We start from the raw sequence: 17362 nt of genomic DNA, 5'->3' as shown, positions 1-17362 counted from the left end.
GGGGAGAGAAGAGGGAACGAGCGAGGGAAGGAAAGCGGGGAAGGGAGGAAGGAAACGAGCGAGGGGGAGGGAGGTCCCTGTTTTGGAGGAGCCGGGAGCGTTGCCGGCCCCTGAAGTGGAGCGAGAGGGAGGTGCTTCGCCGTTTCTCCTGCCAGGGGAGGTCCCGGCTTCCCCTGGAGGCTCCGGACCAAGCCCCTTCAGCTTCTCCCTCCGGATCGATGTGCTGCTGTTAACCCGTGAGGAGGCGGCGGCAGCGGAAGATGGTGCTGCTGAGAGTGTTAATTCTGCTCCTCTCCTGGGCGGCGGGGATGGGAGGTGAGGCACGACTGCGCGCGCCGGGGGCGCAGCGACCACGGCGGAGCAGCGGCCGGGCCGGGCCGAGCCGAGCCGAGCCGAGCCCAGTCGCGCCTCGCGGCGGGCGCGTCCGTCAGCCCAGCCGGCCAGCGGCGCCACTCTGGCGGGCCGCGCTCCCCGCTCCCTATTGTCCCCCGCGCGCCCGGACCGCGTTCCCTTCGGCGGCGTGCGGAGGAAGCTCCCGAGCCTCCGGCGAGGCCTTCCCCACCCCCCAGCGCCCTGGCGGCCCGGGGCGGCGGGGGTCGCCTCCCAGAGAAGCGAAGTCGGGGCATCCGGGGCGCCTGGCGACAGCGGCAGAACCCAGGCCGGCGGCTGCGTCCCTCCAGTCTGCTCGGCGGGCGCCGGTGCAGGCAGCCGCGGCGGGGCTGGCGGTCTCGCCGTCCTCGTTCAGCGCTCACCCGGCTCACCGTTCTCCCCCCCGCCCCAGCCCCTGCCCCGTGGCGGATTCCGAAGTCCTCTCCGCCGCGCAGACTCGTGGGAAGTTGTGTTGTTTGCGGCTGTGGCCTCGTGTATTGTTCTTTACCGGGCGCGTGGATCCCGACCGACCCCATTCTGCGGAGGGGCGGCCCTTGGAGTGGCAGCAGCCGTCACCCGCTCGTCTAAGACGAGCGGCCTCGGTTGTCCCCGTGCCCTGTGTTCGGAGAGAGATCACAGGAGGGTGTGTTGGTATTCGGCGAAAACGCTCCGTGGCCCGGGGGAAAGCGTTTGGGGATGCTCTTGGATTTGTACACCGGATCGGGTCTCCTAGAGTGGAAGTTCGGTCCCCGGGTGACCCAACTTGAAGACTTTACTTAAACCCTCGGGTGGAGTGACGTGCGGTGTAGTTAGTGGCTTGTCAAAACAGTGCCCCCTCCACCCTACACATGAAACTTAAATTTGCTAACAGCATGTAATTTATTGATTCTGGGTTTGAAGACAACGATTTTTATTTCCGGTGTGTCCTAGCACCAGCTGCTTCGTTTTCTTCTTGGGTAAAGTGCTTTGTTTTAGGTGAGCTTTTTGACTTGCCCCAAAGTAAAGTTAAAAACCTCAAAGTGTGTCTAAAAACAGCGAACTGAAAAAATCTGAGAAATGCTTTGGGTGTCTGTAGACTTTTATAATTAGGGAAACACCTGACTGTTTCATGAGATGGATTGTTTGTTTTTTTTTCTTTGTCAGTTTGACTTAAGACTGCAGGGCCAAGTATGATTGTGTCCTGTGTTCTACCGAGTCTGCGGGTGGTACTGCGTAGGCAGACTTCTGTTACAGTTTGGAGTGTTCATTTTGTTGATACGCATTTTATTTTTTCAATCCAAGTCATCAGGTAAACAAATTTTAGATTAAGAGCTGATAATAGATGTTTAGCTTTAAAAAGGATTATGTGCGGGAGACCCTCTATTAGAGCCTTTTCATCTGACATTTGTTATTTCTATTCTAAACTTGGCTTCCAACAAGTCATCATCCTGTCTGTTTTCACTTTTTGTGAATAAACTCAGAAGTTACAACACTGTTCTCTGTAAGGTAATAAGAAGTAAGACAGACAAACGTATGAGGCATTTCACTGAGTAGTAGTATACTAAATACTCCTTTAAAAAAATGAAAACCGTAAACAAAAGTGATGTAGTCTGATGTTTGAAGAAAAGACAATCGAATAACATGATGTTCGTGGGTTAAAGCCCTCATACAAAATGTTCCTCACTCAGATTTCCGGAGTCCTTTATTGCATTAAGCACTGATTAAAAGGCTGCTTTTTGGTGTATCTGTTAAGCAGAACTTTTCCAAAAAATGTAAAAAAAAAAAAAAAAAAAAAGTATTTTAGGATTAGTATCATGATTCTAGCTTTTGGGTACTTAGAGATATTTGTAATTTTATTGTAATTATGGGACATTTTTCATCTAATCTGAGCTATTTTTGGTCATTTGTAAGATCTTTATATGATGGTTTGTAGACAGCAGCACATTCAAATAGAAGATGTATTTGCCTTTGCTTACGAGAGAGTGAAGAAATTTGTGTAGATTAGAAGTCGTGGTGGAAATTTAAAGTATAGATTATTTTCAGAGTTAATAAGCCCTTTTTGTTGCTTCCACTTCTCCAATTTGTCAATCATGTTGTGTTTGAAATTTTTCTTTACATATTACTAGGAAGCAGCTGGAAGGAAGAATTAAAGTGTTTAGAATCATAAAACATAAACTTTCCTAATGGTGTCCATTTCTAGCACAGTCCCATCCTATGTCGTAGTTGTAGGCGGATATCATATTTTTTTATTTTTATTTTTTAATTAATTGGTGTGTTTGAGAGGACAGAAGGTATTACAACTGTAGCAGTAAATTAATCCCATGGTGTTTTTGTTTGATGGAATCATACACGAAATGAACTCTGGAGTATGATATATCTTTTATATTTAAAAATCTGTTTTAAGTACTTACCTTAGTACCATACACTCAGTATAAATAAGTTTTCTGGAAACTGGACCAGAAGCTTTAGAAGTAGTAGAACTTATGCAGTGCAACTATTTCTCTTGACTGAATCTGCCAGCAAATAAGAGTCTATGAAATTAATGAAAGAGACAGACTAATTTTGTCTTTATTCTTAAGGATCTCTGACCCTTCATCTTTTTTTAACATGACTTTGAGTCCAGTTAACTCCATCATCTTCTTTTTTTTTAATTAATTTTATTTATTGTAAAACATAGAGATGGGGTTTCATTATGTTGTCCAGGCTGGTCTCAAACTCATGGCCTCTAGCGATCCACCTACCTTGGCCTCCCAAAGTGCTGGGATTACAGGCATGAACCACCCCAACGGGCCAATTCCTTGTATTGTTAAGAATTTTTTCTTACTTTACATATTACCTAGGATGGGAAGCTGGAAGAAGAATTAAAGTGTTTAGAATCATAAAATATCAACTTTTCTAACGGTTTCCATTTCCATCACAGTCCCATCCCGTGTTGTAGTTGTAGTATATCGTTGCCTACATTAACAGTTTTTTTCTGTGTATGTGTATACAGCCTCTCGCAGCAGGGGTTAAGGGGAATGGACATGGCAGGCTCTTCTTTGATGTGCTTTTAATAAGTTTTTTAAGACCTTCAAGGATGTGTATTAGCTGATCTCTAAAATTTTTTAAGGACCTTAGGGGTTGTGGAAAGTGGGGCAAATGGGACATTTCTGCGATATCTTTTGTGTATCTGCTACTGTTAGGAGTTTCAATAGTTAATGGGAGAGGGGTGATATGCAGTTGAAAAAGCAGACTTGAAAAGATAATTTTTCTAGCATCCTCCACAACGTAGTGGTGAAGTAGACATTCAAACTTCAGCTGCTTTGACCTTAAATCATAACAAGCTTTTCGTCCACTGCCCGCTCATACCTTTTTGAAAGCAGCCATTAGCTCAAAGGTGGCCTCTGGACTCAACTGCCTTAGAGGTATGTTTTGTTTGCAGTGTCTTTAAGTTTGAGCAGATGATTAACTTTGATAAATTGGGATATTTGCTAATGAAATTCATGGATTTCTGGTTTTTAGGGGAAGATTTGGAAATCGAGGTACTAGTAGGGTTATCTTAACATTGTTCAGAGCTGAGCAATAGGGCAGTAGCTGCCCTCTTTTTTTTTTTAGAAATACATGCTCAGCCTTTTTATTTTTGTTTGTTTGGTTTTTTTTTTGAATTAAAAAAATATATATTTTGGAAAGCTTTGCTTGTCACTACATACAGATCTGTATACTTTTTTTTAAATTGCATTTTAGGTTTTGGGGTACATGTGAAGAACATGCAAGATCGTTGCATAGGTACACACATGGCAGTGTGATCTGCTGCCTTCCTCTCCATCACCTATATCTCCCCTATTTCTCCCCGACAGACCCCAGTGTGTGATGCTTTCCTCCCTGTGTCCATGTGTTCTCATTGTTCAACACCCACCTATGAGTGAGAACAGGGGGTGTTTGATTTTCTGTTCTTGCATCAGTTTGCTGAGAATGATGGTTTCCAGGTTCATCCATGTCCCTACAAAGGACACGACCTCATCATTTTTGATGGCTGCATAGTATTCCATGGTGTATATGTGCCACATTTTCCCAATCCAGTCTATCATCGATGGGCATTTGGGTTGGTTCCAGGTGTTTGCTATTGTAAACAGTGCCTCAGTGAACATTTGTGTGCATGTGTCCTTGTAGTAGAACGATTTATAATCCTTTGGATATATACCCAGTAGTGGGATCGCTGGGTCAAATGGAATTTCTATTTGTAGATCTTTGAGGAATCACCACATTGTCTTCCACAATGGTTGAACTAATTTATACTCCCACTAATAGTGTAAAAGTGTTCCTGTTTCTCCACATCCTCTCCAGCATCTGTTGTTTCCCGATTTTTTAATGATCGCCATTCTAACTGGCGTGAGACGGTATCTCAATGTGGTTTTGATTTGCATTTCTCTAATGACCAGTGATGATGAGCATTTTTTCATATGTTTATTGGCCTCATGTATGTCTTCTTTTGTAAAGTGTCTGTTCATATCCTTCACCCACTTTTGAATGGGCTTGTTCATTTTGTTCTTGTAAATCTGTTTTAGTTCTTTGTAAATTCTGGATATCAGCCCTTTGTCAGATGGGTAAACTGCAAAAATTTTTTCCCATTCTGTTGGTTGCCGATTCGATTCACTCTAATGACTGTTTCTTTTGCTGTGCAGAAGCTGTGGAGTTTGATTAGGTCCCATTTGTCTGTTTTGGCTTTTGTTGCCAATGCTTTTGGTGTTTTGGTCATGAAGTCCTTGCCTACTCCTATGTCCTGAATGGTTTTCCCTAGATTTTCTTCTAGGGTTTTTATGGTGTTAGATCTTATGTTTAAGTCTTTAATCCATCAGGAGTTAATTTTAGTGTAAGGTGTCAGGAAGGGGTCCAGTTTCTGCTTTCTGCACATGGCTAGCCAGTTTTCCCAACACCATTTGTTAAACAGGGAATCCTTTCCCCATTGCTTGTTTCTGTGAGGTTTGTCAATGATCAGATGATTGTAGATGTGTGGTGTCGCCTCTGAGGCCTCTGTTCTGTTCCATTGGTCTATATAGTAGCTGCCCTCTTTAAACTGGCCGTGTGCTTACCAGTTACTGCAGTCCTCATTATTCCTGCTGGTAATACACCTGGGCTGATTCAGTGTTTTTCTTGTTATCTGCCTGGTACTGTGGGTTTGTTGTTCACTTCTCTGCCTCAGCTTTATCTTGTATAGATGACTCCAACTTTTAAAACAGTGTTTGAATATGACCTCTTATCCAACTTCTAATATTTATTTGCAGTGTTTTTTTCTATAGTCTTAAAAATTTTGATTTTAAAAAAAACGTGGCATACACAGTACTTTTTATTCGGCATTAGGTTATGAGATTTTTTTTTTTAATCTCTATTTTTATTAGTAGTAACAGTTTGAATGTCCTTATGGTAGAATGATTGTTACAGTCTCTCTACGTGTCTTTATCTAAATGAGTAAATAAGAAACATTTTTTTTTCTACTTGAATGAGAACCACAGAAAACATCAGTGTAGGGTCATGTTAATAAAAACCAATTAAAGAATGGGATACAAACATAAACTCTGGTTTTGAAATGAAGACGTGAAATGGAACAGTAACTTTAGCAATAAGTGACATTTTCCTAACGTTGTGGGAGATCACTGGTTCAGATATGGGACGATGTCTGTGTAACAAACTCTGGGAACACACTTCTAAATTTTTTGTTTTTTAATTTTTTTTCCTGGTCTTGGTTAGAGATGAGGTCTGACTAGTTTGCCCAGGCTGCTGTTGAATTGCTTTAAGCAATTCTCCAACCCTGGCCTCCCTGAATCCTGAGATTATACGTGTAAGCCATCACGCCTGGCCAATTTTGGATGTTTTTGATGGAAGTTTTTCTAAAATGTAGAAAATTTGCTGTAGACACCTCTACTATCTCCTTAAGATGGACTGAATTTAATCTTAAATGATTGAAGTTTAATATGGAGAACACTTGTTATTCTGGGTTCTATTGTAGTTTCTGTTTTTAATTTTTTCAGAAATGATTGAAGTGGCCTGGTAGCTTATTATTTTTTAAATTGATTCTAGATGATGGTGCATTTTATTCTTGGATCTAGTTGTAGCGGTATTTCCAACCTTTTGTTTGTTTGCTTTGCTTTCTTGTAAACCTTGAAGACGTCACCTTCTAATTAGTTGTTTCTAGTATGTTTTGTGTAGGAAAACTAAATAATTGTTCTTAACAAACACATTTGCATGTGAAGAGAAATAAATAAGTTCTAAATCTTCTACGGAATAAAGTACATGGGCTTTGGGTAGTTTTTCTTTCTCCCTGCCCCCCAGCCCTACTCCTCACCGTTCAGTATGTGTAGTTTGGCTTTGTGGAGTTTAGCACTGAGGTTGCCTGGCTCTCAACTTTGTAAACAGTTGGGGTGATGTGATACTAATGTGTTTTGCTAATTATAATTACAGTTAGGCAGGGAAGAATGGAGAGAAGAAACTGGTGAGTAACCAGGAAGGTACAGCAAACAAAATGTATACTCAGTTAGTTAAAGAGCTAAATGCTGAGTGCTCCGGAATACTCTGGTTCCATACTGAGACAATAGATTATGGACATTAAACATACTCTAAAATGTCCAACTGTAATATTCTCTACAGGAATAGAAATTGTGAATTACAAAGTATTTTATTTAAAGGAAAGTCAGTGAAAGGTAGATGATATAGGCTCATGGTACTGTGCTTGTTTGTAGTAACTATCTGTGTTACATTAACTGTGTTGCCAGTTTGGTGATTTTTTTACGTTTATATGAAGATAATTTCTTGTTTGTCTTTAATTGTATTATATTATAATGGTTAGAAAAAAACTGCCAAAGTTGGGGCATAGTGTTGGAAGAGTCTAGCTTAAAATATGGTCTATGTGGAGTACCAAAAATAGTGTAGTCTGTGTGGAGAAGGTTGAGGGCAAGGACAGTCATTGGCCATTGCTGCCAGTTTCAGTGAGAGGCCTATGTGAGATAAATTGTGGATAGGAAAGGGAGTGGACAGAAAACCACATAATGATTTCAAATCTGAGCCCCCAAGCCCAAAGTCACAGGGGCGGGCATTCCAGATTATAGGAATGATTTGCATTTGGTTTGATTTTTACATGGGCAACTCTGTGTGACACACTCGGGTAAAGATCTCCAGGTTTTTGTTATTGTTTTGTTTGTTTGTTTTTGAGACAGGGTCTCATTCTGTTGCGTAGGCTGGAGTACAGATTGTGGGGAGCCCGCCCGTGTAAATGCTTGCAAAGCGAGTTTTACAATACGGTGGGGTGGGGGGTTGAGCCCAGACATAGGGCCTCCTGAAGGAGGGGAGTCGAGATAAAAGAATCAGGAACACAGGGAATCTATTTAAAAGATAATCAGATGTTCGAAACCAAAAACTCTTGCAGTCACGAGGAACAATGTCTCCATGTGAATGTTTTTTATGAGCACCAGGAATGACTGTCACCTTTTACAACCACTGATTGTGTATCTGCCATCTTTATTGTATAGAGTAGGTCATCTAGTGATTTGCATTTCCTCTTGCAATGACGTAAACCAGAGCCTGGAAAAATGTATATATACTGAGCCTCTGAAAAATAAATTTGGTGTGGAATAAGGACTCCACATCCCTCCTGACCCCGCTTCACTGTCTCCCTTTATTTCCCGCACATTCCCCACTCAGGTTTGGAACCCTCTTGCTGGCCAAGAGTGACCGCCAGAACAGTGGTGTGACCTTCCAGCTCACTGCAGCCTTGACCTCTCTAGCTCAAGCGATTCTCCCACCTCAGACTCTCCATAGCTGGGACTGCAGGCACGCGCCACTGTGCCTGGTTAATTTTTTGATTTTTTTTGTAGAGATGAAGTCTCACTATGTTGCCCAGGCTGCTTTGTTCTTTTTTAAATGAGTAATTGATTTAATTAATGGTCATTAATGATCTTCCAAGCAACCCAAAAAGGTCTGCTTCTTCTGAGCAAAAATCTAGCAGTGGTAATTTTAACTAGTCTAGCTGTTGATTTTTATGTTAGGAAGAAGGAAGCAATGTTAAGGATAAGTGAAAAAACTATAAAACACCCCACTTGGATTCCTATAAGGGCAGTAACGTTGCTGTGTAGCAATGTGAAGATTTTGCCTTAGTGTTAGTGAGGATAGTCTGACCCGGCTAGGTTGCAGGAAATAGCAGTGCTGAGAATACTTCTTAGGGAATGTAGTCTCCCTTTGATGTTGAGTGAATTCATTTTGAAGCTACTACAGATGCTCCTTGACTCATCGTAAGTTCAAAATACTGTAAATCGAAAATGTATTCATTGTTGGCAAGAGAGATGATGGTTCTTTGTATAATTTTTCAACTTTATGATGGTGAGAAAGTTTGGCAGAAAACTTAACGGTAAGTTAAGTCGTAAGGAGTGACCCTCCACTTAATGATGGGTTATGTCACAATAAACCCATCATAAGGTTGAAAAATCTGAATCGTTCTAAGTTGGTTACTATACGTACAGTCCACCTGTACTACTACAAGTAAACTATGTGAGGTGTGTACAGTGAGAACATTGTTGTTTAGTCACCAGGATTTATTATGTGTCTATGACTGTTATGAGTCATGAAGCGACAGTATTGAGAAGAAAAGTAAGAAATACTGAGTTTGTTGGAGTAGATGAAGTGCCAAAACATAAAAATAGACTTTCAGTTATGGATTGTACTTGCCCTTGAGGACTTGTTAAGCTTGAGGGATATCAGGAGTTGGGGAAGACTTTGAGGTAGAAGAGAATGGCATGTAAGATGCCTGTCTGTGTCAGGGAAGAAGAATTGCTAACTGGGCCGTGATAACCGGGACTTTCATTATTCCAGGCGGCAGTAACTAGGAGACACAATGTGATGGAATGGTGGTTGGAGCACACGTTGAAGAGTTAGGTCATGGTTGATGAATTAGGTGATGGGGTCTTGGATTAGAATGATTGTAGAAATAAGGATAGAATGAGACATGACATGGAAGAAAAACTGGTAAAACTGGGCAGATGTTTAATGTGAAAGTGGCAAAACTTAGGGTTCACTGTTGAATTTAAATCTTAGGCTGTTTTATTGGAGGGAGTGTGGTCTGATAAAATGTTGAAGACCTCGGTCTTGGAAGTTAAAAATGTCTAAGATTTTGAGTCTAGATAGAAGCTTATAGGTTGAGGTGGGTGTCAGAGTCTGGGATTTTATCTTATTTGCATGCTAATACTTTGGAACTGGATAAAACTTTGCACAGATCTTTTAATCTCTGGCTAGTTATTTGGGAAGCAGTGCTCTAGGTAGTTGGATTGTGGAAGTTTAGTGAATCTGGAGTGGAGATAGAGATTAGGTTTAAAGATACAGTAGCACATCTTCTCTTTCTGTAGTTGGAATTAGGCTATTCAGTTCAAAAATATGATTGACATGTGAACTGTGAACTTCTGTTTCAGAGACAAATGGAGAATAATGTGATCTTTCATTTTAGGCAAATGTACATATATGATTTGTGGAGCAGAATTTACTTTCCATCTGTTTTTGCTTGTATTGATGATGGCAGGACATATGTATATATACATTTGAACTTTGAATTTAGCTTTCAAAAGAACACAGATAGAATTCTATACTTATGATTGATAGAGTATTAATTTACTACCCCTTTTCCTAGGAATTAAGTGGGATAATTTGTAAAAGTGCCAAAGACTCTAAAGTATTATACAAATATTATTAAAATTATGTTGTTTCCAGACCTACTTTATTTGGAATCTATTAGTTACAAAATACAGATGGATAAAATCTATTTTTAATAGTTAGAATATTAGAATATCATTATCAAACATTAGAAAATGAAATTGAAGAAAATTTATAATTTATCGTCCAACACAATTTTATCACTTTTTAATATTAATCATTTAGTCTTTTAAAATGCCTATTATGGATTTACATTGTAGTATTTGTGTAGTTCTGTATACCTTTAAAAAAACTAATGTATAGTTAATGGCTGGGTGTGGTGGCTCATGTCTATGATCCTAGCACTTTGGGAGGCCCAGCTGGGAGGATCATTTGAGGCCAGGAGTCTGAGACCAGCCTGGTCAACATAGCAAGACCCTATCTCTATGTAAAAAAAAAAAAAAATATATATATATATATTTTTTTAGATATATATATATATTTTATTATATGTATGTTTATTTTTATATATGTAAATATATATATAAATAAACAGAAGAAAAACCTAATGTATAGTTAAAATGCATATGCAAAGCAGACACTGAGATATTTATGAGTACTAAAAAAATGAAGTCATGTCATTCCTGTTTATACCATATATTTTCTATTTTATAGATATTTCTGTTCTTTTTTTTTTTCTCCCAGAGGCAGATTCTTGCTCTGACACCTAGGCTGAAATGTAGTGGTGTGATCCTGGCTCACTGCAGCCTCTGCCTCCTGGGTTTTTTTTTTTTTGTGCCTCAGCCTCCAAGTAGCTGGGACTACAGGTGTGTGCCACCATGCTCCTATAATTTTTGTATTTTTAGTAGAGGTGAGTTTCACCATGTTGGTCAGGCTGGCCTCAAACTCTAGACCTCAAGTGATCCTCCTGCCTCAGCCTCCCAAAGAGTTGGGATTACAGGTGTGAGCCATCATGCCAAGACTCAATATTGCTCTCTTTATTTCAAGCTTTCTAGTTATGTTACTCATCTTACTAGAATAGGAATGTTAAGAGGGAAGAAGTAACTTTTTTTTTTTTTGAGACAGAGTTTCGCTCCTTTCCCAGGCTGGAGTGCAATGGCTCAATCTTGGCTCACCGCAACCTCCGCCTCCTGGGTTCAGGCAATTTTCCTGCCTCAGCCTCCTGAGTAGCTGGGATTACAGGCATGCGCCACTGTGCCCAGCTAATTTTTTGTATTATTAGTAGAGGCGGGGTTTCACCATGTTGACCAGGATGGTCTCGATCTCTTGGCCTTGTGATCCACCCGCCTCGGATTCCCAAAGTGCTGGGATTACAGACTTGAGCCACCGCGCCTGGCCCTTTTCTTCTTTTTAAAATTTTTTAAAATTTTTTTAAGAGGGAAGTAACTTTATTCTTAGTCTTTATGTTTTAGGATCTAGCACAGTGTCTCACATTAGGATTTGGTAATAAGTATTATTAAGACCACAGAATTGTTAAATACATTGCTTGGTAAGTGGACTGGACTTCTGGATACATGTTATACACCCATTTTCATTCAGCAGATGTTGGCATTAGTGAAGCAGCCTTCATAGTACTGGCTGTCAGCTATCTTACAGAAATTGTTTCATTACATGAAAGTGAATGTCATGATTTCTGTTAAAATTGGAATGTTGGTATAGTAAAATTAGAAGTGACCTCCTCCAGTTAGTACAGTAAATTATTAGCACCCTCAAATGTATATTCTAAAGGTTAGGTATTCTAATCTAGCATAACGGAGAGCATAATTTTGTTGACCGCTTTGGAGATGGATTGGCCCTGATGCTTATAAATTGGTTCAGAAACCAGAATTTAATTTTGGCAAAAATTTATAAAGTACTTTTTCTGGTAGCCCATAAAATTCACTTGTACCCATACAGTAGCAGAAGTCTGTTAGTAACTCTGTGATCCCTAGGAACAGCAGGCCATTTAGTAGGGAGGAGCCCTTTTTCTTTGGTGTAGAGCAAGCTCTCCCACAGTGGTTCCCAGCTAGGAGGCAGAGGCAGATGTTTTGGGATATCTTAGGGGAGAAGGATGGGTTAATGACAGTGGGTTTAAGATGAGATGCAGGGTGTGAGGCAGATGTACATTGAAAGTGGGGTGGCGGCTGTGTGAGTGTGAAAGTGATGGAGGTAGGTTGAAAGTCATATTCTCTTACCGTCTGTACTTGTGTCTTATTAGAAATTTTATGAAAGATTTAATATAACTCATAGGTTCAGAAAAAAGAATAAAATAAATTGTATAAAAGAATTTCATATCAGCATAGAAATCTTTCTTATATACACATTTCAGTTTTTTGATTTTTAAATTGTATTTTGTAACTTAGTGGTAAAAATTTATTACATTCAATAGATTTTAATCATTCGTGCTTAATTTATAAAATGTATACATTTGTTTTGTATAATTTAAAAATCATACAATTTAAACTCTAAATTTGTGTATAATTTATAAAAGCACTCCTTTGACTTGTGAGCCAGCTTGCATTCTTTTTACTTTAGAGACTAGCTAATTTCAAAAATGGGTGTGTTGAAATATGCTTTTGATTGTAGACACACCCTCCTATCTTGAACTTTCACTTGTAACTGTTAGGTGTAGATGTTTGCTTCTAGAAGATCATTTGACTTGTTTCTAGTGAAGACATGGATACTGGCTTCAGTTTGAAGTCCTTTTGTAGAAGTAGCTTTTCACAGAGTGCATTAATGGCCCTTAAATATATTGCTGAAATATAGGGCATGATAGTTCCTGGAAGCCTACCCTTGTCATATAGGAGAACAGTTTTGTTAGTGGCATTTAGTGCCTCAAGATTTGAGCAAATATGTATATCAAATAAAGGAAGCATTGGTCAACACAGTATGATGCCTATGATGTAGTTGATGACTCAGTAGGAAGGAAATGTACTTGGATGTTGGGGAAAAATGCTCTTGGTACCTAATTTTGAAATTATACAAATGAAAAGTCTGTTGAAACAAGTTGATTACAAGTAATTTTTTTTGAGGAATGCAAATATGCCAGGCTTAGCTTACTCTTACATCCTTTCATTTATTGTAATTGAGTTTTTCTGTAAATACGAAGATCTGTAATATCAAAACATCATTGTAGATTTTCCTCTCCCATTCTTAAGACTGTACAATCAACTTTTTGGATTTATATAGGAAAAAACTTGCTTATTTGTTATAAGATATTTCTGTCTCACACCAAGGTGATGATATTTACCCACCATCGGTAAGATATTTTTTTTTTTTCTTCTGATGTTAATGACATTTTCATTCTGTTTTTTTTTTTTTGCCCATTTCTTTAATTTGTATTGGAACAGAAGATTGTTAAGTTTTGCATTCAAGGATTGGGAAGGAAGCTAATACTTAGAAGCGTACTTGGAAAGTGAGATGCTACCTACCTGTGGAATATGGAAAAAAATCATAATGGCTGGCATTTGTTGGGGTACTTAATGTCAGGCATTGTTGTTAGGTTTTTTTTTTTTTGAGTCGGAGTTTCGCTCTTGTTACCCAGGCTGGAGTGCAATGGCGCGATCTCGGCTCACCGCAACCTCTGCCTACTGGGTTCAGGCAATTCTCCTGCCTCAGCCTCCTGAGTAGCTGGGATTACAGGCACGCGCCACCATGCCCAGCTAATTTTTTGTTTTTTTTTAGTTGAGATGGGGTTTCACCATGTTGACCAGGATGGTCTTGATTCCTTGACCTCGTGATCCACCCACCTCAGCCTCCCAAAGTGCTGGGATTACAGGCTTGAGCCACCGCTCCCGGCCCTGTTTTTAGGTTGTTTTGTGTATCATATATTAAGTCAGTCTTCACAAGATCTCTATGAGATAGGTGTTGTTATTCTCATTTTATAAATGAGAGAGGAGAATCAGAGAGGCTTCCTTATCCAGAGTAAGGAAAGTCAAATAGTTATCAAGGGAAGCCAGTATTTGAATATAGTCGGTCTGGCTTCAGAATCCCTCCTCTCATACACTGTACTGTCTCTCAGAAACATACCTCATGCTTTAAAAAGTTTAGTTTGGTGGGATGAATTATCATTCTTAGATCTTGCCTTTACTTGTAGGCTCATTTTATCCTCAAAGCATAATTTAGGCTGTTTGTACTTCAGTGTTTGAACCATTTTCCTTTTAGTCGAGTTCTTTATAGAAGGTGTTTTATTTTTTGGGTTTGAAAAAATGTTTACAATTGAGGGAAGAAAAGCACCTTGCAGAAAGAACATTATGTATAAAACCATTTCAGTTTTGTCATAGATAAATACATGTGTAATCATTTTTAAAAGTCTGAGAACAGATACCAACTTTCTGGGTGGTGAGATCCATAATGCACTTTTGTAATCAGGAAAGTAATTTTTTAAAAGGCAGATTACCTTTAGTAAATAGCAGTATCCTGGTGACTTTGAGAAAAGTTATGGGAAATAAATACTGTTCTTAAATTGCAAAAAGGGAGAGCTCCCCTAAGCTCTCCTGAGGCAGGGAGGCCAAGTTATGTTTTCTCTGTTTTTTAGAACCTACTGGTCATTTTTCTACCACTCTTGCATGTGATTTTTTGTATTACATTACTTAGTTTTTCCCCCTTTTAAATAGAGATAGGATCTTACTATGCTGCCCAGGTTGGTCTTGAACTCTCGAGCTCAAGTGATTCTCCCAAAGATTACTTTCGGCCTCCCAGTGTGCTAGGATTACATAATTTTTGATAAGTGATCTGTTTTCTCCATCTCATAGATCCAATTTAGTTATTTTTCTGGTAATTTTACATGTAGTCTTTGCTTGATATACTATGCTTCTTTTTTTTAATCCTGAAACTTTTCATACTTTCTGAAAGGTTGAGAGTATACATAGTAATTAATATTTGTATGCCTTTCACCTAAATTTATTTTAATGGTTACCTTTTACCACATTTGCTTTATCTCTCTTTTTAATATATGTTCTTTTTTTCCCTCTATCATTTGAATATAAGTTGTAGTCTAAATACTTCAGTATGCTTGCATTTCATAAGAGTAAGGACACTGTGCTACGTAACTAAGGAGATTTTTTTCTTAAGTTTGGAGATGTTCAAATTTCCCATGGGACTTGTAAGTGTTAGGTACCATGTGACTGCAGTATATTCTTTGTGAAGGCTAGCTTTGTGGCAACTAAAACTGAGAACAAGAAAGTAAAATGCTGTTGGTGCATTTTTCTGTGTAGCTGAAATAAAGTAACAGAAGAAAAAGAAGACAACCTTGATACTGCAGAGTAACTACCCTGTAGGGTGGAGCTATTTTATGTAGGAATAATAGCACAGTAACATAGCCTTGAGCTTATTACATCATTATGGCCCCTTCTGGTGAAGATGTTAATAAGGATAAGCCTGGCTTAAGAAGACGTTAAAGTAGGAGGAAAATTAATAATTCATCAAATGGATATTTAGCAAGATATAATTACTTAGAAACTGTCCTTAAGTGGAAGCTGTCATTTTCCATTGATGTCAGATTAGTAACATTTTATTGTCCTCTAGGTTGAATGTATTTTATTTTCATCGTTGTCAGTTAACATCTGTTTCTCCGCTGCTGAGGTCTTTATCTGAAAGTGCCTTTTGTAAGTACACTTGACTCTCTGTATCTGTGAGTTTCGCATTCTTGGATTCAACCAACCACGAATGAAATATATTTTAAAAAGTAAAATTGGGTCTGTACTGAACACATACAGACTTTTTTGTTGTTATTATTTCCTAAACAACACAGTACAACAACTATTTATATAGGATTTACATTGTAATATGCATTATAAGTAATCTGGAGATTATTTAAAACATACATGGTTATGCGCATAGGTTAAATGGAAATACTGCATCATCTGATGGATCAAATCCATGGATTATGATAACTGTGGGAGGTCCTTGAACCAACCCTCCAGGGATACCGAAGGACAACTCTATTCTATTCTTTATCAGAAGGGATAAAATTAGGAATTAAGATTGGCATTCTTTGAGTCCTTCCCTGTTGTTTATTTTGTCCTGTGTTTGTATAATATATCTTACAGTGATGAAAGAACCTGGACTGGGAGGGTGTAGCAAGGAGTAAGGATCAGGATAGAGTAGGTGATAAGGAATCGGAGTAGACGATTAGGCAGCTTGGAACTAGGGAATCAGGAAGATCTGTACAACAGGGAGAGATTCCCACATTCGAAGGTGCGCGGGTCAGAGGCCAAGCTCTGTTCAGATAGAGATGGGTGAATAGTTAATATGTTTCAGTGAGATTTGATGATACCACATGCTCTGCCTCTACTTTTTGAGCTTTTGACTGATTGCTAAAGTTTAGGAATAAATCTCAGTTCATAGGTCCAGTCTCTGCATGTGGGAACAGGCAATTTGGTGGTATCTGACTGAGGTAACTAGTACAAGGGTTGAAGATTAGTCAGGGCTCCCGTGGAGTAAACTATGCCTATTTCAATCACTAGCTGTGGAAATCAAGGGTACACATATTTTTTTTTTTTGGTCTATAAAAAGTATATTCTTTTTTATTATTTCATTACTTGTTTTCCACATCTGAGAGGTAGACATCAGTTTAGTTTTTGAAAGGTGTTTTGCCATATGCTGTATTTTGATAGAATTTTTTTCTTTTCAGTTTTTGTTTTTTTTTGAGACAGGATCTCACTTTTTCACCAGGCTGGAGTGCAGAGGCATGATCTTGGCTCATTGCAGCCTGGACTTTCTAGGTTCAAAGAATCCTCCCACAGATGGATGCCACCATACCCAGCTAGTTTGTGTATTTGTTTTAGAGATGTGCCATCTTGCCCTGGCTGTCTTTTCAGTTTTTTGTAGTCATGTCAGAAACATGGTGACTTACCTTGTTTATGATGAAGGTAATTAGACTCATTGTAGGTTATCATGAAATTATTGAAATCAAAATTGCATTCTTGGTATTGCCTCCTATTTGCTGTATGACATTGGGTTTGTTACATGTCACTCAAACCTCAGTTTTCTTCAAAATGGGCTAATTGCTCTCACTTGATTGGATGGTTTAAATGAAAAAATGTAGAGCAGTACAGAGCCTGGTAGATAAGTGCTGTACACATTTTAATTATCATGACATCCAATTCATAAGCATTATTGTTTAAACAAGAAGTTTGTGTAATCAGGATATTTTTCTGTCTATGGTAAGCTTTCAGGGTACATTTAAAAAATCAGGATACTTTTTAAAGTAAAATAGGCATATATAGTTTGGGATTTTTAATTTTTCCCTTTATGTCAAATGTGAAACTCAAAACATCATTAAAAAAATCTTTAAGCCAGATTTTAATATGAATTTGAATATATTGGATTTCTTTTTCTTTCTTTCTTTTTTTTTTTTGAGACAGTT

General features: G+C 38.9%; 1 protein-coding gene across 5 annotated transcripts in view; it reads left to right on the top strand.

The window, feature by feature from the left end:
• Nucleotides 1-17362, top strand: part of ADAM10 (ADAM metallopeptidase domain 10) — a 155414-nt gene that overhangs the window by 115 nt on the left and 137937 nt on the right. For 4 of the 5 annotated variants that reach the window (XM_035258711.3, XM_078333254.1, XM_035258709.3 and 1 more), the window contains exon 1: nucleotides 19-315. The exons of the other annotated variant lie outside the window; for it this stretch is intronic. Coding sequence is in view for 1 of the 4 variants with exons in the window: in XM_035258709.3 (XP_035114600.3) it covers nucleotides 261-315 (55 nt within the window). In the remaining 3 variants the exon portion in view is untranslated. Of the gene's footprint in view, nucleotides 1-18; nucleotides 316-17362 lie in introns of those variants that run through there. 5 annotated transcript variants of the gene reach the window in all.

Source organism: Callithrix jacchus, chromosome 8 (assembly GCF_049354715.1).
Source record: "Callithrix jacchus isolate 240 chromosome 8, calJac240_pri, whole genome shotgun sequence".
Taxonomy (NCBI): Eukaryota; Metazoa; Chordata; class Mammalia; order Primates; family Cebidae; genus Callithrix; species Callithrix jacchus.
The sequence above is the reverse complement of the archived record's forward strand: the minus strand, read 5'-3'. Positions and strand labels throughout refer to the sequence as shown.